This window comes from Centruroides sculpturatus, unplaced genomic scaffold (genome assembly GCF_000671375.1).
Source record: "Centruroides sculpturatus isolate CEXI.00-Female unplaced genomic scaffold, Cexi_2.0 scaffold415, whole genome shotgun sequence".
NCBI classification, from domain to species: Eukaryota; Metazoa; Arthropoda; class Arachnida; order Scorpiones; family Buthidae; genus Centruroides; species Centruroides sculpturatus.
The window spans coordinates 12,940-34,562 of NW_019384825.1; the positions used below are offsets into that span (position 1 = coordinate 12,940).

Here is a 21,623-nt window from a genome sequence, read left to right on the forward strand (position 1 = left end):
AAACGTGTAAACAAAACTGACAAATTTTTATTTATTTATTTATTTTAAGGGCATAAACCTCAAAAAAGAAGTTTCACAAAGCCCTAAACTTTTATACGTATTTTATTTTTTAATAGAAAGGAAATATTTTCAAATGCTTGAAATGTGTGAATGAGGAAGGAATACTAAATAAAGCTGAAGTCGTGACTCAAAGGATTATAGCCCCAAATTCAGGGAAAGAAGAGAATAGCAAAAAAATAAAAATAATTGAGAAAGGTTGAAAAATTAAAGATCAATATTTGCATAACAGAAGATCTATTTAACCTTTTCACTTCTTTATTTTTTGACCTTTTTGTCCTTTCTCCGAATTTAGGTCTATAATCGTTTGAATACCAACTATAGCTTTATTTAATACTCCTTTCAGGGTTGAAAGATTTGGCAACTTTGCGCCAAATTTGGCTACCCTTTTTTAGTTTGGCGTAAAAAATATCATTTGGGTCATTGGCTACAATTTTGGCCTACATATTATTTATAAATATATTTGTTGAATAAAAATGCACTTTAGAACTGTGTTTCGTTTTTTTTAATTAAAAACCCAAATAAAACAAATATTTGTGTTTTTCAAATAAATTTTTGTTTTTTTCCTTTATAATAAATAAATTTATCTATTTATAAGTAGAAATTAAAAGTGTCTGTAGAAGTAATTTTTTAAAATATCTATTTTCGTGATAAAGTTTTAATACTTATTACTATAATCTAGGCATGTAGATCCTTAAATATACAAGTATATTTACGGATTGGGCCACGATATACTTGTGGCCCAGAATTTTATGACTTCTTCCAATGTGGCCCAGAGAAACAGAAAGGTTGGACACCCCTGTGTTAAATAATCAAAGCAGTTATATTTTTTTACATCTTGTTATTGTTTAATCCTTTGTAGAGGTTCTACTTGTTTTGTTTTTTGTTGTATTTCTGTACATTTAAATAGTCTATATTTATTGATTTACTTACACCATTAGATATGGTGCAACATGGCTCATGCCAAAAAACCCAACCTAACCATGAAAAAATTCATCTAAACAAATATAATAAAATTTGTCTAAAGTGGAATACAATGGTAGAAGCCAAAATTTTCTGCTTTAGTGGGTAATTTTAGTAAGAAAAAAAATTGACAAGAGAAACTTTATACAACTTATAACTGCTTCTCTTATATATAACTTATAAAAGTTTATATGGAATTCAGAGTAAAAAAAATTCAATACTTATGAAATGTTTTAATTACCTTGTTCTTGAACACACATGATCTAGTCAGAATCTAGACTAATCAAGATCCGAAAATATTTAAAAAATAAAAATTGTAAACTTTTATTTAAAAATTATTCTTATACAGGGTTCCTACTCAAAATTTTGTTTTAAATTTTATGACTTTCCCTGACCCTCACATCCCTTATGATATTATGCATTAACAAAATAAAACATCAATTGACTTACTATGCACATAACTATTGCTTTTCCAATTTTTTAACTGGTTATTTTTGCTAATTAACAGTTATATATTTTTTATAATTAATGAATGAGTAAAATAAAAAATACAGAATTATGGCATGTCTTCTCTATATAAAACTAAAATGTCTTATTAAATAAAAATAATTTATCCTGCTATTAAACCATAACTGTAAAACTTCATGGCTTTGAAAAAAAAAGCCATTAATTATTTAAAAAATTCTGTATAATCCATGTACAAAAGTATAAATTTATTAAATTTGTCCTTTTAATAAATTTTCCAAACTTTATAAAATATTAATAAACTGAGAAAAAAAAGTTTCAGAAATAAGAAATTGTTTTTGTTATGAGATCAAAATTATTAAAATGAAAAAATAATAATATTAACTCAAATAGTATTATTTAAGTTATTTATCATTTTTGGTTCTTTGCTATAATTTTTTCCCATCTAACACATGCCCTCAGATTGAAAGTGTAAATTGAGAGAGAGTTAAAATATTTCAAAATTTTTTTTGATCAATGTTAGATTATTAAGAGTATTTGATTTTTCTCTCAAACCTATAATACTGCATAATTAACACAGCAGTTTTAAAGTCTGAAAGTATTTTAAAATTTAAAAATAACAATTGATATTGTTGTATGCTTGTATATTTTGTGTACTATAATTTTGGGGAAATTTTGTGTATGCTTGGGTGAAATTTTGGATTCTAAAAATATTCTGCAATCCCTTTTCATAAGTTACACTGTAGTGTACCACAATACTTCTTGCTATTTGCAGACAGCTACATTTGGTCAGCCATACTGTCAGCAAACAAAATCAACAAGGCAATCAAGAAAATAAATTCCCTGATTTTTTTCACAATTTTTAACAAATTCCTCGACTTTCTAAACACTAATGAAAATCCCAGACTTTCCAGGTGCGTAGGAACCCTGCTTATAATATCTAAGAAAAACTGAACTTTGGCTAGTTCTAAAAATTTTGTTAAGTAACACTGACTGCTTCTTTTCTTTAATTAATATGAAGGAAAAAAGTATTTCATTCTAAAATGAAGTTGCCATGTAATAGCTTTTATTTGTGAAAAATTAGAAACATTGAATTAATTTTATTTCAGTAACTATTTTTTCTGGATTTTAACACATGATTTTACCCTGAAAATATCATGAGATTTTAAATATTTGTTACAGGTGAGTTAACTCTTTAAACAGACAAGAGAAAGAGCAGTATTGTCATACTATTTTTCAGATAACAAAACTACAATCTTAAAAAAATAAAAAAAAATTGATTTATAGTCAAACAATTATAGTTTATCAAAGACATTGACCATTATTAAAGTCTGCAAGTTACAGTATTAATTATGATTTAGAATTTAGTTGTTACATAAAAATTTTGTTTTACTCAGGTTGTTATACAATTTGTTTCTAAAAAGTCTTCCATTTTCCTGTTACAGATTGCTAGGTAAAATACTACGAGTTGCAAAACTATACCATTCAAAAAGACGTTTTCCATTCATGGAGAATCCATTTTAGACAGGTTTTACTATACTAATTAAATCATTTTTTCAAAAAATAGTGTCTTACTTTTTAAAAACAGACTTATTTGAAAAAGTAAATAATAAAACAACACAAATATGAATACTCGGAAAGACTTACCATTCTGGAATCCATTAAAGCTTTAGCAATAAATTTTCCCAATAATTTAAATTTACTTTTAACTTTTGTTACATGACCAACTTTGGCACTGCGACCCAGGGGAAGCGGAAACAGACCGCAAAGGGAGTGAATGTAATCTGTAATTTGTTCTTTAATTACTAATTAATTCAAAAACACACATTAATAATTGTTGTTTTAATAATATCATTAAAATTCTATAATATAATATAAAAGATCATCATCAATACACACTATATAAATTTTTTTTAATACCTCACTTCTACAAAGTATTATAATCATCATTAATATATACAGACCTTTGTAATATGCTGTGAAACAACTTAGTCTATTTAAATTTTCAAAAACATTAGATTATAATGAAATGATTTCAACTTACTGATTTGAATTCTACTATAAAGATATTACTTTTTAAAAATATTACACATTAATGTCCTACATTGATCCCGAAAATATTTATGTTGACCTCATTGACCTGTGTAGGCGATCCCAAATATTTCCGTGTTTACATCGGAATGTTTTTGATACTATATGTCGCTTTGCGTCACAATTTTTATATTAAAACAAACTTTTAAAATAAAATTTTTTCGTTTTTATATTATTCAATATATATATATTTTGTTTGTGAAACATAAAAAAAAAATTTTTTATGATACANGGCCACAGGAGGCTAGTCCAGAGGTAGCAGTTGCCAACCTTTCTGACTTCAGGGACCCCTTAACTCAATTTTGAATTCCGTAGACCACAATCAAAGTTTTTTAATGATACAAATATATATATATAAAGTAAAATGGAACTTTTATGATCATTATTCTATATATATATATATATATATATATATACACATATACACACACAGGGTGTATCAGAATGACATTTAAAAAATTTGGGGGATTGTAGAGGATGAAATTTTGAATGTTTTGATATAAGGAACCCATAGCCGGAAATGTAATATAAAGTTTCTACAGCACTTTGTAGTCGGTATGCTGAAAGAAACAGCAGAATACGGTATTTATGACAAGTTTTATTGACAAAACAGTACAATCAAACTGTACATCGAATCAGTGGCTGCACTACTTTAGAGTAAATGTTCAATGTGACAACGACCAACTTCGTTACATAATGTGCAATGAAGAACCATGTTTTGTCCGACTCTCTGTAAGATGCCACGCTCCCCTCTGATGGTATTAAATGCTGTAAAGACGCGCTCCGTAAGCTCATGAACTGTTCCTACAGGTGTTGCGTACACAAGGGACTTTACATAACCTCAGAGGAAGAAGTCAAGAACAATAACATGACATCAATGGACAGAAGGGTAGCCACCAAAGTGAAGGGCAGTCAAGCACTTCCTACCACTGTAGAAACTTTATATCACATTTCCGGCTATGGGTTCCTTATATCAAAACATTCAAAATTTCATCCTCTACAATCCCCCAAATTTTTAAAACATCATTCTGATACACCCTGTATAGAATAATGATAATAAAAGTTCCATTTTATTTTTACTTTATTAATACAAAATTCACTTATTTAATTATAACAAATTACTGTGAAGTTTGTTGCTGCTGCTTTGAAATAAGTTTATGGATTCTTGACTCACTTCCATGAAGGCTGACAATCACACAAAACATTATTTATTGATAACAGTCATTTTGTGCTTGGTTTTAGATTAGAATAAAAACCCTTCTTCTCACTCATTAAGTGAGAAAAAAGTGTTCATTAAGGTTTTTTATTCTAATGCAAAGTGCTTGTTACTTTTTCTCACTCAAAGCGTGAAAAAGCAACAAGGCACTTTGCATTTCTTTCGTAATACTTCGTAACCTCGAGTTCATCAATCTCCAAAATTTCTCCATGGACCATCAAAATTCTCTCACAGACCATCAATGGTCCATGGACTTCCAGTTGGCAACTGCTGGTCCAGAGTGATTGACTGGACAATTGTTGCTGCCATTTCACCAGAAGTAGTGTGTGTATAATTATTGAACTAGTATCGAATTGTCTGTGATTTAATAAAAATGAAAAAGATCATTAAATATTCTGGATGCATCTTGTAGATTAAGATGAAAAATAATTGACAGTAAATCAATTAACTCCCATAATTGAAGTGTCTTTGGCAATGTCTCTCTACAGTCCTTCTATGTAAGTTTCCTGCTTCTGAATAACAATCCCCCAACATTTTGTAAAGTCCACAATTTCAGTGGAGTTACTTGTATTGTTCAGCTGTTTAATGCACTATTGCATAAAGATCCTCCAGGAAGAAAATGTCACCCACATATGTTGTTTAAGCTCAGGGAACAAGTCAAAATCTAGTGGACCAATGTTCAAGCTACAGGTTGTATGAAGTATCACTTCCAACCTATACTTCAGCAAATCTTTGCCACGTGGGAGTGTGCTGTCACTCAATATGAGAGACTCCTTTCTAAGCAAGTCAGGTCAGCTGCCATGCATGTTTTTTTGCAGACCTTTTTTAGGAAGTCATGCTAATAGACTGTGGCAACACTTGATTCCCCATGGCACTTGATCTGAGATTTAGGATTGATGGGATAAGATAATACAATACATGAGAAACCTGCCAAGGGAAGTGTCTCCCAAGAATTCTTTCTATAGGAAATTAGCTTTATTCAGGTGTTGGACATACAAAAAAAAATCTGGAAATCTCCTTGTACTAGCCCATTGTGAGGTGCAAACTCACAATCAACCACCAGTGTTCAGTGGTTTTAACAACCATTTGGCCATTGATGGATGTACTCATCTGACAGGATATGAAATTATTATAATTAGTTTGATTTTCAATTGTGTCCATCAGAAGTTTTTGAGCCATTGGAAGACTTCACTCACTCAATTGATTTCAAGCTGCCATATACATACATACACACTACAGTATACCAGGGTGAAAGTGTAAGCTGGCTAAGAGCAATGGAGTGTCATAAGCACTAAGTTGTCTCAAGTTGGTGCCACGAGTGACCAGTATAGTTAAATCTAAATTAATTAATTGGTCTGAATAAATAAGAGCAAAACAGAGAGGTAACTGCAACATCTGCATAGTAAGAAGGAGTTGTGGATTTGAGTCCCACTCTGGGTCAACCTCCTCTTCTAGAATATTCTAAATTTACTTTACTTCTAATTATTAAAATTTCTAATATCTCTAGCCTAATTAGCTAATTTCTTAATAGTTTAGAAGCCATAATGTTGGCCTCTTTGTCCTTTAAAGCAGAGAGGTCTATGGGTCCCTCAGAACTAAACTAACTCTGCAAAAAAAAAGTGCCCCAATAAGAATTCAGTAATTCATCTGAATAATGTATTGATAATACATAGGCATGATAATTTAGCATTAATCTCAATTCTGTGGTAATTTACTGTCTGTATCAAATAAAAGTTGAATCAACTCAAGAAAATATCTTAAAGCGTCCTTGCAAGATAATTTTCTAGAATTAAAATACTTTAAAATAAATTGTGTCATTTTGAAGAATTGGATATAATTTAATCAAGCATATTCTTGTATAACTTCTGAATTAAATTTTTTAAAAATTATTTCAATTTTCTTTATAGCATATATAAGTTAATATCAGGTAAACAAATAAATACATAAACCTCACAAAACTCAATAAATTTGTAAAGCCAAACAACCACCAGATTACATTGGGCTACTTTCTCACAATTATTTTTAATTAATTATTAAATAATTTGCCAATAGAGGCATTAGATGCCATCTCTTATTAAATTTAATAATTTTAATTAAATTAATATTTTTAATAAATATTAGTCTGATGTAATGCAGTAGTTGTTTGGCCTAACCAAATAATGTCTTTTTTATTTTGATTAATAAACATTTATTCATCATAATATTCACTTTCACATTCAATTACACATTCTCAACAGGAGGTCAGTTTAAAAATATAATTTTTATAAATGATTTGAATGATCCCTGAAAAATCTTCCTTTGTGTTTGGTGGGCTTTGAGGTATTGTTAAACAAGAGTATTTGAATTTTGGTCAAACCTTTGCAGAAGATTTGTACAGCGAGAGGATATAAAAAATACATGACAAATTAAGGCTCAACAGCCATCTTTGGCAAATTGTTGAGGTGTTTTTGTTTTTTTACACTCACCCATACATTGCAGGAATTACAAGAAACAAAATAATGCAATTGGAATGGAAAATTTTACTTCATCCTTCCTATTCTACTGACTTATCTCTGTTGGATTACCACTTTTCATCTTTAGATAATCAATGTGTGGAAAACAATTTACAAATCATGCAGTTACAAAAAAATAATACAATTTTTAATACTAAAAATGATATTTTCAAACTGCACTCCCATTGGGAAAGGGTACTTGAATGTGAAAGTGAACATTTTGATGAATAAAATTATTTTAAACAAAAAAATAAAAGCATTTTTTTCATTTTCAAAAGTAACCTTATATTACCTGATATTTGTTTATTTAGATTACTCAGAATTTGCAAAAAAAAATCCAATAATAAGTGCATTTTATAAAATACATACGTGGGAATTATCTTGTTCCATTCTTCGTTTCTGAAGAGCAACTTGTTCAAGTTGATGAAATGTACGAGAAATTGCTGGATCTATATGGCACAGATCAGCTGATGAAAGACTTAATTCTTGCCCTAATACCCACTTGTAGAAGGCAAAGCTTAATGGTATATCCAACTAGAAATAGGGAGAATAAAAACTTAATATATTTCAATTTTTGCATTTGAAGGATCTCCCTAAATGTTAAATTCATAAATTTCAAAAACTTACTTATAGATTTAACAATACTATATTAATTTTAGCATTTTACAACTACTTATTCTAATTACATCTTTTTATAAATCTGAATTAAAATCAAATTTATGGCTATAAAATTTAAATGAAATTATGTTAATTTAATAATAAATTTCAAAAGCTCTTTCGCCTATAATTTTTGGAAACTTAGATCTTATTTGTTCATTAATTACAACATTGCTATATGAGTATACTTAAAATGTAGCAAAACATTCTTTTTAATATAAAAATAATGGCCAACAAAATTATTGTGTAGGATTGTTTGGATTAGTGGGATTGTATATAATGAAAAGCTGGTAAAAAAACTGTAGACTCAGTAAGCATGTTATTAAAAATTAATCTATTTTTTTTTTAGTTTTTGCCAGAGCAGAAAAATGAACAAAATTTGTTAACATTTTAGCAAGATTATTATAAATATACAAAAATTTAAAATAAGTTATATTGTAGAAATAAATTTTTTTGTAAAAATGCAGCCTTTCTATTTACAAATATAAAGATCTTTCAACCTGATTCTTAGATCATTACTTGATAGATTCTTAGATCTTAAATTACTTGACATTTAATTAGTAATATTATTTTAGTGAAATATAATCTGGCAATTGCTTGGCATTAGCCTTTCTAGTTTTTTTTTTGTTTTCAAAACATCTCAAACAACATAGTAAATAGGCTAACTATCAAAGTAAATTAGAATATATTTTTAATTATAATTTAAACAAATTATAATTAAAAATACCATTGATAAAAATTTAGTAAACAATATTCTGAAACATTGCAAAGAATTAATTGAAAATGCATCACTATTACTCTCAGAAGCAGAGAGTGTGGACCTGAAAGTTTATGAATCAAAAACAAAGTATCTGCTACTATCAAGATGACATCAGATTGAGGTTGCTGACAACCTTCTGGTGGGGAAGTACACATTCAAGAGGATCAGTGAGTTCACTTACTTCAGATCCATAGTGGACAATGGACAATAACAGCTCCATCACAAGAGAAATTCACTCAAAGCTCCACAAAACTAATGCATCATACTATAGCTTGCAAAAAATACAATAATCCAGAATCTTTACCTTTACAACCAACTTTAAAATACCCACTACAGGCACCCTAGCGATGATTTTAAATTAACGATAAATTATTATTATTATTTGTAATAGGAATTTATTATTGATATGAAATTATTATTTATACTATGGAATGGCACTGCTGCTGCTAGAATCCCTTGGGGGAGAGGGTTAAGGATTACTCTCCCCCTGTGGGGGTAATCCTTAACCCCCTTCCCCACAGAGGAGAATAAATATCCCTCCCTGTGGGAGGGGAATGTTTTCACCATGCATAAAGAAATCCTGTTTGCTGTTTGTGTATTGATTTATTAAGATTAGTTCTTAAGATAAAGAACTGTATATATATTTATACATATTAAGTACATCAAACTTTTAAAAATTAACTTAAAAAACTTTCATATATTAATTGGATCAAACATGCCTAGTGGAATGTGTAAAGAACGCTGACTAGGGGGTGGCCTGGGCTACTAGTATGATATCTGTTAAATCAGGGGTGTCCAACCCGCGGCCCGCATGCGGCCCAAGGCAAGTTCCAATGTGGCCCGAAAAACGTGTAAACAAAACTGACAAATTTTTATTTATTTATTTATTTTAAAGGCATAAACCTCAAAAAAAAGTTTCACAAAGCCCTAAACTTTTATACGTATTTTATTTTTTAATAGAAAGGAAATATTTTCAAATGCTTGAAATGTGTGAATGAGGAAGGAATACTAAATAAAGCTGAAGTCGTGACTCAAAGGATTATAGCCCCAAATTCAGGGAAAGAAGAGAATAGCAAAAAAATAAAAATAATTGAGAAAGGTTGAAAAATTAAAGATCAATATTTGCATAACAGAAGATCTATTTAACCTTTTCACTTCTTTATTTTTTGACCTTTTTGTCCTTTCTCCGAATTTAGGTCTATAATCGTTTGAATACCAACTATAGCTTTATTTAATACTCCTTTCAGGGTTGAAAGATTTGGCAACTTTGCGCCAAATTTGGCTACCCTTTTTTAGTTTGGCGTAAAAAATATCATTTGGGTCATTGGCTACAATTTTGGCCTACATATTATTTATAAATATATTTGTTGAATAAAAATGCACTTTAGAACTGTGTTTCGTTTTTTTTAATTAAAAACCCAAATAAAACAAATATTTGTGTTTTTCAAATAAATTTTTGTTTTTTTCCTTTATAATAAATAAATTTATCTATTTATAAGTAGAAATTAAAAGTGTCTGTAGAAGTAATTTTTTAAAATATCTATTTTCGTGATAAAGTTTTAATACTTATTACTATAATCTAGGCATGTAGATCCTTAAATATACAAGTATATTTACGGATTGGGCCACGATATACTTGTGGCCCAGAATTTTATGACTTCTTCCAATGTGGCCCAGAGAAACAGAAAGGTTGGACACCCCTGTGTTAAATAATCAAAGCAGTTATATTTTTTTACATCTTGTTATTGTTTAATCCTTTGTAGAGGTTCTACTTGTTTTGTTTTTTGTTGTATTTCTGTACATTTAAATAGTCTATATTTATTGATTTACTTACACCATTAGATATGGTGCAACATGGCTCATGCCAAAAAACCCAACCTAACCATGAAAAAATTCATCTAAACAAATATAATAAAATTTGTCTAAAGTGGAATACAATGGTAGAAGCCAAAATTTTCTGCTTTAGTGGGTAATTTTAGTAAGAAAAAAAATTGACAAGAGAAACTTTATACAACTTATAACTGCTTCTCTTATATATAACTTATAAAAGTTTATATGGAATTCAGAGTAAAAAAAATTCAATACTTATGAAATGTTTTAATTACCTTGTTCTTGAACACACATGATCTAGTCAGAATCTAGACTAATCAAGATCCGAAAATATTTAAAAAATAAAAATTGTAAACTTTTATTTAAAAATTATTCTTATACAGGGTTCCTACTCAAAATTTTGTTTTAAATTTTATGACTTTCCCTGACCCTCACATCCCTTATGATATTATGCATTAACAAAATAAAACATCAATTGACTTACTATGCACATAACTATTGCTTTTCCAATTTTTTAACTGGTTATTTTTGCTAATTAACAGTTATATATTTTTTATAATTAATGAATGAGTAAAATAAAAAATACAGAATTATGGCATGTCTTCTCTATATAAAACTAAAATGTCTTATTAAATAAAAATAATTTATCCTGCTATTAAACCATAACTGTAAAACTTCATGGCTTTGAAAAAAAAAGCCATTAATTATTTAAAAAATTCTGTATAATCCATGTACAAAAGTATAAATTTATTAAATTTGTCCTTTTAATAAATTTTCCAAACTTTATAAAATATTAATAAACTGAGAAAAAAAAGTTTCAGAAATAAGAAATTGTTTTTGTTATGAGATCAAAATTATTAAAATGAAAAAATAATAATATTAACTCAAATAGTATTATTTAAGTTATTTATCATTTTTGGTTCTTTGCTATAATTTTTTCCCATCTAACACATGCCCTCAGATTGAAAGTGTAAATTGAGAGAGAGTTAAAATATTTCAAAATTTTTTTTGATCAATGTTAGATTATTAAGAGTATTTGATTTTTCTCTCAAACCTATAATACTGCATAATTAACACAGCAGTTTTAAAGTCTGAAAGTATTTTAAAATTTAAAAATAACAATTGATATTGTTGTATGCTTGTATATTTTGTGTACTATAATTTTGGGGAAATTTTGTGTATGCTTGGGTGAAATTTTGGATTCTAAAAATATTCTGCAATCCCTTTTCATAAGTTACACTGTAGTGTACCACAATACTTCTTGCTATTTGCAGACAGCTACATTTGGTCAGCCATACTGTCAGCAAACAAAATCAACAAGGCAATCAAGAAAATAAATTCCCTGATTTTTTTCACAATTTTTAACAAATTCCTCGACTTTCTAAACACTAATGAAAATCCCAGACTTTCCAGGTGCGTAGGAACCCTGCTTATAATATCTAAGAAAAACTGAACTTTGGCTAGTTCTAAAAATTTTGTTAAGTAACACTGACTGCTTCTTTTCTTTAATTAATATGAAGGAAAAAAGTATTTCATTCTAAAATGAAGTTGCCATGTAATAGCTTTTATTTGTGAAAAATTAGAAACATTGAATTAATTTTATTTCAGTAACTATTTTTTCTGGATTTTAACACATGATTTTACCCTGAAAATATCATGAGATTTTAAATATTTGTTACAGGTGAGTTAACTCTTTAAACAGACAAGAGAAAGAGCAGTATTGTCATACTATTTTTCAGATAACAAAACTACAATCTTAAAAAAATAAAAAAAAATTGATTTATAGTCAAACAATTATAGTTTATCAAAGACATTGACCATTATTAAAGTCTGCAAGTTACAGTATTAATTATGATTTAGAATTTAGTTGTTACATAAAAATTTTGTTTTACTCAGGTTGTTATACAATTTGTTTCTAAAAAGTCTTCCATTTTCCTGTTACAGATTGCTAGGTAAAATACTACGAGTTGCAAAACTATACCATTCAAAAAGACGTTTTCCATTCATGGAGAATCCATTTTAGACAGGTTTTACTATACTAATTAAATCATTTTTTCAAAAAATAGTGTCTTACTTTTTAAAAACAGACTTATTTGAAAAAGTAAATAATAAAACAACACAAATATGAATACTCGGAAAGACTTACCATTCTGGAATCCATTAAAGCTTTAGCAATAAATTTTCCCAATAATTTAAATTTACTTTTAACTTTTGTTACATGACCAACTTTGGCACTGCGACCCAGGGGAAGCGGAAACAGACCGCAAAGGGAGTGAATGTAATCTGTAATTTGTTCTTTAATTACTAATTAATTCAAAAACACACATTAATAATTGTTGTTTTAATAATATCATTAAAATTCTATAATATAATATAAAAGATCATCATCAATACACACTATATAAATTTTTTTTAATACCTCACTTCTACAAAGTATTATAATCATCATTAATATATACAGACCTTTGTAATATGCTGTGAAACAACTTAGTCTATTTAAATTTTCAAAAACATTAGATTATAATGAAATGATTTCAACTTACTGATTTGAATTCTACTATAAAGATATTACTTTTTAAAAATATTACACATTAATGTCCTACATTGATCCCGAAAATATTTATGTTGACCTCATTGACCTGTGTAGGCGATCCCAAATATTTCCGTGTTTACATCGGAATGTTTTTGATACTATATGTCGCTTTGCGTCACAATTTTTATATTAAAACAAACTTTTAAAATAAAATTTTTTTTGTTTTTATATTATTTAATATATATATTTTTTTGTAAAACATAAAAAAATAATTTTTTACAATACAGTAAACACGATTATTATTTTAAAAAAAATTTAGGCTTAACATCGATGAAAATTCAACATGGCGTCACAGGCAACAAGTAAAAATTTCAACATTGAATAGGTTAAATGTTCTAATTAGCAGTTATAAAATGTTAATTAAAAAAGATTCAGAAACTATTTACATAAGATGCACAGAATGACTTCAAAAAATTTACATAAAATGTACTAAAATTGAAATATTTTAATTGAGAAATGCACTTACAAATTAAAAATTACTCATGGTTTTGAAGAGTATTATGTATTAGTAGTGAAGTAAATTATAAATATATATTTTTAGTTTACAGATTAGTAAGACAAATTAATATTTATCTGATTAAGGTCATTGTTTTTGAAAAACAAAATTAGATATTTCCCACAAATATAATACAGCAGAACTCCAATTATCTGAGGTATTGTAGACTGATGCTACCCTGGATAATCAAAAACAGTTAAAATGGATGACCATGGCCTTTTTGGAATAAAAATTATGAATATAAAAGATTTATCTAACTTAAATGATAAAAAGTAACAGAAAATCAATTTTTAATATATTTTATTGTTTTAAAAATGTCTTATGAATTACAGTGTAAGAAAAATAGTGTATTCACTTACAGGATAGCCTTGGATAATGCAGAACATCGGTTAATCGGGGCTCGGATAACTGAGGTTTTGCTGTAATAATTATTTCTCAATGTCTAATTCACACCAATAAAGACTTTTAATGAAAGATCAACCCTACATAATTTATCTATTAAATACTTTTAATTATTTTAATGTCAATAAAATAAGAACACACTCATTATTCCAGATTAAGTAGAAAATATTTCCTTGAACAATTGTAACTAAGACTTCTAATAAATTTTTTCCCTATGTTGAAAATATTTACATTTATAACATTTAAGGCAGAGTATTTACATAAAATCAGAATAAAAATTAACAAATTAAAATAAATTTTCATAATTTTCTGAAGTACAGTAAAATCTCTATATAACAAATTCTTGGGAGTAAAAGACTTAGATACAGGGAAATTTCCATTTAATACAATCAAAATTCCTAAATGGAAATTCAATTGTCTCACCATCATCTTTCATCAGCTCCAGTAGTTTTAAAATTTACACAAAATTATATTTAGGAAACTAAGCTGTACTGTAATTCAGCATCCTCTCATTCCAATGATATCATGCCCTTTGAGGCATTTTATGAAGTGGAAATCATCCATTTATTTGTTCTTAGCAGCTTTTGCTTCAAGATCTCTTTCAGTGCCCTCAGTTTCTTCTTGTAATGCACTGGATGAATGTTCCAAGCCTTTCTGAATGAAAAATTTCTTTACATTTTTTAATGAAAAAGCTAGAAAATGACAATTTCTGTTTTTTGTTCAAGGCTGCCAGAATGTCAACATCTTCATTTTATTGTGAATGCTTGCTCAAACAGAGCTGTATTTCTGTTTTATTCAGTTTTGATGATAATCACAAAAATAAAACAATCTTCAGCATTTATGTTTTCTTCTATCTCTTCCAGAATGACTTGAAGTTGTTGCTAGACTAAAAGTCATAGTGTTGGATTCAACAGTTTTAACTTTTACATCCAACCCTTTCAAAGCATTTTTAAACTGAATATTTTTCTATTAGCTTGAACAATGCTATCAGTTTCTCAACAGGATTCAATAACTGAAAACATTTTAGATGCCTCCGAACTGTTATTCAAGTTTTCACATTCAGCAATGCCTGAATCATCAACTATCAGTGATGAGCATATATGTATGATCTTTTGATCTAAAGAACTAAAACAGTGTTGCTCAGAAAAACTTCCAATTTAATGGCAGTAAGCATGATGTGGAAATGGCATACAGCACTGTTCAGAAATAAAAGAACATTTCTATTTTCTTTTTGCATTTTCCTATTGAAATTATGCAGCCATTTCATCATTGCAGCTGTCAAGGCATTTGTATTAAATTCTTGTATTATTGGATGAACGGTTATTTTGTCAAAATACCTGGTTAGTTTAGTTTTTCCTATGACTAATAGTTTCTCATTCACTATTTATATTGCAACATAGAAAAAGTGTCAATCTTTTGTCATAAACAGTGTGTATATAGCACAAGGACTTTGTTGGTCATCTAAAAGAAAAAACAAAAAATCATCTTGCCATAATTGAATAAATCATAGGGATCATATCTAAAGAATTTGCTTTAGATCTTTCAAGGCTATCACAATTTCCGGATCAGTACCTAGCTTTATCTATATAACTTTTTAAAAAGAATCTGATATTTATTTCCAAATTTTTCTAGCCATTCTAGCCTTAAAATTTGTCAAACTTTGCTGATGAGTGCAAGACAGTGCTTTTTGCTGTGAAATGGGTCTTGACAATGGAATGCTTTTTATTCTCATTGCAACAAACTTATCATACACTGTTTATAATTTATTTTGTATACTAGTACTTTCTATATATTAACCAAAGGGTTTACCAATTCTGCATTTTTCACATTGTTTTCATATTAAATACAGAATCTAAACTATTCAGCATTTTAATCTTTTTGTGAGTATCAGACAAGTAAATTTCTTTGACATCATACTATAAGTGATACAAAGTTATAACCCAAAAATGTTCCAAAATAAAATACTGTACATTGCACTAATTTGTAATTATGAAACATTAATGACTTCTGTACAAAGGTAAGTACACAATGTTTTGTAGTCTACTCATTTTTTAACTATTTGTATATTAACTCTTTAAATATGAAATTGGCCAAAACTGCCTTTTGAAATGAAATCAGCTGAAAGCAAAGTTGTTTGACTGGTTTTGCTTTACAAATTCCCCCATAACTAAAGCAAAGCCTGAGGGGTAAAAACAATTTTATATCCAGCTATATAGAAAGAAGTTTTCAAATTTTAAAAAGTTAAAGTACAATCTTTTCTTCTGTTTTCAATCAAAAGCATTTTTGCAACACTTAGGGTGCGACTATGCAGACGCAAGCGAGCGAATTTTCCAAGTGAGCGAGAATATGTGGCGAGAAGAGGCAATACGTGATAAATATCAAAACCTGTCAAATATGTGTGAGAATCAGAAATTAGCTCTCGCCAGCGTTATTTCTCACTTCTTGTTTGTGCATGGTTTTCCTTTGCGAAAACTAAATTGCTTGCAAGCTTTTGCTCGCTCTAAATTTGCGTCTGCATAGTCGCACCCTTAGATCAATGTGAAAGATTGCCAGAAAGAGAAGCTGAAACAATGAGAAACCTGTAAAAGGAACTGGAACATAGCTGTTTTTGATGAAAGCTTTTCTCTTCTCCTGTTCTTTTATACCCTCATCCATGGTTCCCAGTAAGATCTTTTCTTAATTCTACATCTGGAGACTTTCCACAATAAGAAAAATCTCTCTCTTTTGGTTACTTAACCTTTTACATTCAAATTATTTCTGATCCATTGCATGGAAACCATTGATTCTGCCCTTCTATCACCAGTTGCATCTTTCCCAAGACCACTTCTCAACTAAGTATAATATTAAATGCAACACATACACATTTGATATTTCTGTTATATTAATATACCAAAGTGTATAAAAATTTAATTTTCCTTTCCTGATATAATATCCAAACAATTAACCACACACTGGGTTTTCTAGAAAGACTACTAAACAAAGAGTTGACACAGATACAATAAACAATTACAAAATGTGGATACATATTTATTTGCAACATTCAATTGATGACTCCCAAAAGCAAGAAAAACAAAACAAAAAAAAAACATATTCATTATATTAGCATAAACTTTTGCTCATACTCTTCCTGGAAAAAAAAACTGGAACTTTAAATAATATAATTTTGAAAACTATAAAATCTTCCATTAGGTGCTATTTCATCAAACAATATTTCAACATGTAGAACCCTGTATTTCTAGCTGGTAGAAAATTTGCTTAATGAGAATATTTCAATTAAATAGAATGTCCATTATATGGAGATTTTACTGTATTTAAAAATTATTAAAGTATTGATTTTAATTTGATATTTACCTTTAGTATTATCAACAGTAACACGCTCTCCACGCCACATATCCAAATCTCCACGTTGTAATTCCTTAGATACAAGTGCATAGAATTCAAGTGTTGGTCCCAATCCTGTTCCAACCTAAAACAATTTTTTTGAATTATTATTAACAGATCTGTGATGTAACTATTTTAAAATTTTACTCTCTTGATTGAATTTAGTAAATTTTATTTGCATTATTTCAAAAAATNGTTTGGCCTAACCAAATAATGTCTTTTTTATTTTGATTAATAAACATTTATTCATCATAATATTCACTTTCACATTCAATTACACATTCTCAACAGGAGGTCAGTTTAAAAATATAATTTTTATAAATGATTTGAATGATCCCTGAAAAATCTTCCTTTGTGTTTGGTGGGCTTTGAGGTATTGTTAAACAAGAGTATTTGAATTTTGGTCAAACCTTTGCAGAAGATTTGTACAGCGAGAGGATATAAAAAATACATGACAAATTAAGGCTCAACAGCCATCTTTGGCAAATTGTTGAGGTGTTTTTGTTTTTTTACACTCACCCATACATTGCAGGAATTACAAGAAACAAAATAATGCAATTGGAATGGAAAATTTTACTTCATCCTTCCTATTCTACTGACTTATCTCTGTTGGATTACCACTTTTCATCTTTAGATAATCAATGTGTGGAAAACAATTTACAAATCATGCAGTTACAAAAAAATAATACAATTTTTAATACTAAAAATGATATTTTCAAACTGCACTCCCATTGGGAAAGGGTACTTGAATGTGAAAGTGAACATTTTGATGAATAAAATTATTTTAAACAAAAAAATAAAAGCATTTTTTTCATTTTCAAAAGTAACCTTATATTACCTGATATTTGTTTATTTAGATTACTCAGAATTTGCAAAAAAAAAATCCAATAATAAGTGCATTTTATAAAATACATACGTGGGAATTATCTTGTTCCATTCTTCGTTTCTGAAGAGCAACTTGTTCAAGTTGATGAAATGTACGAGAAATTGCTGGATCTATATGGCACAGATCAGCTGATGAAAGACTTAATTCTTGCCCTAATACCCACTTGTAGAAGGCAAAGCTTAATGGTATATCCAACTAGAAATAGGGAGAATAAAAACTTAATATATTTCAATTTTTGCATTTGAAGGATCTCCCTAAATGTTAAATTCATAAATTTCAAAAACTTACTTATAGATTTAACAATACTATATTAATTTTAGCATTTTACAACTACTTATTCTAATTACATCTTTTTATAAATCTGAATTAAAATCAAATTTATGGCTATAAAATTTAAATGAAATTATGTTAATTTAATAATAAATTTCAAAAGCTCTTTCGCCTATAATTTTTGGAAACTTAGATCTTATTTGTTCATTAATTACAACATTGCTATATGAGTATACTTAAAATGTAGCAAAACATTCTTTTTAATATAAAAATAATGGCCAACAAAATTATTGTGTAGGATTGTTTGGATTAGTGGGATTGTATATAATGAAAAGCTGGTAAAAAAACTGTAGACTCAGTAAGCATGTTATTAAAAATTAATCTATTTTTTTTTTAGTTTTTGCCAGAGCAGAAAAATGAACAAAATTTGTTAACATTTTAGCAAGATTATTATAAATATACAAAAATTTAAAATAAGTTATATTGTAGAAATAAATTTTTTTGTAAAAATGCAGCCTTTCTATTTACAAATATAAAGATCTTTCAACCTGATTCTTAGATCATTACTTGATAGATTCTTAGATCTTAAATTACTTGACATTTAATTAGTAATATTATTTTAGTGAAATATAATCTGGCAATTGCTTGGCATTAGCCTTTCTAGTTTTTTTTTTGTTTTCAAAACATCTCAAACAACATAGTAAATAGGCTAACTATCAAAGTAAATTAGAATATATTTTTAATTATAATTTAAACAAATTATAATTAAAAATACCATTGATAAAAATTTAGTAAACAATATTCTGAAACATTGCAAAGAATTAATTGAAAATGCATCACTATTACTCTCAGAAGCAGAGAGTGTGGACCTGAAAGTTTATGAATCAAAAACAAAGTATCTGCTACTATCAAGATGACATCAGATTGAGGTTGCTGACAACCTTCTGGTGGGGAAGTACACATTCAAGAGGATCAGTGAGTTCACTTACTTCAGATCCATAGTGGACAATGGACAATAACAGCTCCATCACAAGAGAAATTCACTCAAAGCTCCACAAAACTAATGCATCATACTATAGCTTGCAAAAAATACAATAATCCAGAATCTTTACCTTTACAACCAACTTTAAAATACCCACTACAGGCACCCTAGCGATGATTTTAAATTAACGATAAATTATTATTATTATTTGTAATAGGAATTTATTATTGATATGAAATTATTATTTATACTATGGAATGGCACTGCTGCTGCTAGAATCCCTTGGGGGAGAGGGTTAAGGATTACTCTCCCCCTGTGGGGGTAATCCTTAACCCCCTTCCCCACAGAGGAGAATAAATATCCCTCCCTGTGGGAGGGGAATGTTTTCACCATGCATAAAGAAATCCTGTTTGCTGTTTGTGTATTGATTTATTAAGATTAGTTCTTAAGATAAAGAACTGTATATATATTTATACATATTAAGTACATCAAACTTTTAAAAATTAACTTAAAAAACTTTCATATATTAATTGGATCAAACATGCCTAGTGGAATGTGTAAAGAACGCTGACTAGGGGGTGGCCTGGGCTACTAGTATGATATCTGTTAAATCAGGGGTGTCCAACCCGCGGCCCGCATGCGGCCCAAGGCAAGTTCCAATGTGGCCCGAAAAACGTGTAAACAAAACTGACAAATTTTTATTTATTTATTTATTTTAAAGGCATAAACCTCAAAAAAAAGTTTCACAAAGCCCTAAACTTTTATACGTATTTTATTTTTTAATAGAAAGGAAATATTTTCAAATGCTTGAAATGTGTGAATGAGGAAGGAATACTAAATAAAGCTGAAGTCGTGACTCAAAGGATTATAGCCCCAAATTCAGGGAAAGAAGAGAATAGCAAAAAAATAAAAATAATTGAGAAAGGTTGAAAAATTAAAGATCAATATTTGCATAACAGAAGATCTATTTAACCTTTTCACTTCTTTATTTTTTGACCTTTTTGTCCTTTCTCCGAATTTAGGTCTATAATCGTTTGAATACCAACTATAGCTTTATTTAATACTCCTTTCAGGGTTGAAAGATTTGGCAACTTTGCGCCAAATTTGGCTACCCTTTTTTAGTTTGGCGTAAAAAATATCATTTGGGTCATTGGCTACAATTTTGGCCTACATATTATTTATAAATATATTTGTTGAATAAAAATGCACTTTAGAACTGTGTTTCGTTTTTTTTAATTAAAAACCCAAATAAAACAAATATTTGTGTTTTTCAAATAAATTTTTGTTTTTTTCCTTTATAATAAATAAATTTATCTATTTATAAGTAGAAATTAAAAGTGTCTGTAGAAGTAATTTTTTAAAATATCTATTTTCGTGATAAAGTTTTAATACTTATTACTATAATCTAGGCATGTAGATCCTTAAATATACAAGTATATTTACGGATTGGGCCACGATATACTTGTGGCCCAGAATTTTATGACTTCTTCCAATGTGGCCCAGAGAAACAGAAAGGTTGGACACCCCTGTGTTAAATAATCAAAGCAGTTATATTTTTTTACATCTTGTTATTGTTTAATCCTTTGTAGAGGTTCTACTTGTTTTGTTTTTTGTTGTATTTCTGTACATTTAAATAGTCTATATTTATTGATTTACTTACACCATTAGATATGGTGCAACATGGCTCATGCCAAAAAACCCAACCTAACCATGAAAAAATTCATCTAAACAAATATAATAAAATTTGTCTAAAGTGGAATACAATGGTAGAAGCCAAAATTTTCTGCTTTAGTGGGTAATTTTAGTAAGAAAAAAAATTGACAAGAGAAACTTTATACAACTTATAACTGCTTCTCTTATATATAACTTATAAAAGTTTATATGGAATTCAGAGTAAAAAAAATTCAATACTTATGAAATGTTTTAATTACCTTGTTCTTGAACACACATGATCTAGTCAGAATCTAGACTAATCAAGATCCGAAAATATTTAAAAAATAAAAATTGTAAACTTTTATTTAAAAATTATTCTTATACAGGGTTCCTACTCAAAATTTTGTTTTAAATTTTATGACTTTCCCT

General features: G+C 28.3%; 1 protein-coding gene across 1 annotated transcript in view; it reads right to left on the bottom strand.

Moving 5' to 3' along the window:
* The window catches only part of LOC111630013 (E3 ubiquitin-protein ligase TRIP12-like), a 189,689-nt gene that overhangs the window by 11,603 nt on the left and 156,463 nt on the right, over nt 1-21,623 (bottom strand). The window contains exon 36 of the mRNA XM_023374005.1: nt 18,320-18,484. Within this exon, the coding sequence (XP_023229773.1) occupies nt 18,320-18,484 (165 nt within the window). The remainder of the gene's footprint in view (nt 1-18,319; nt 18,485-21,623) is intronic.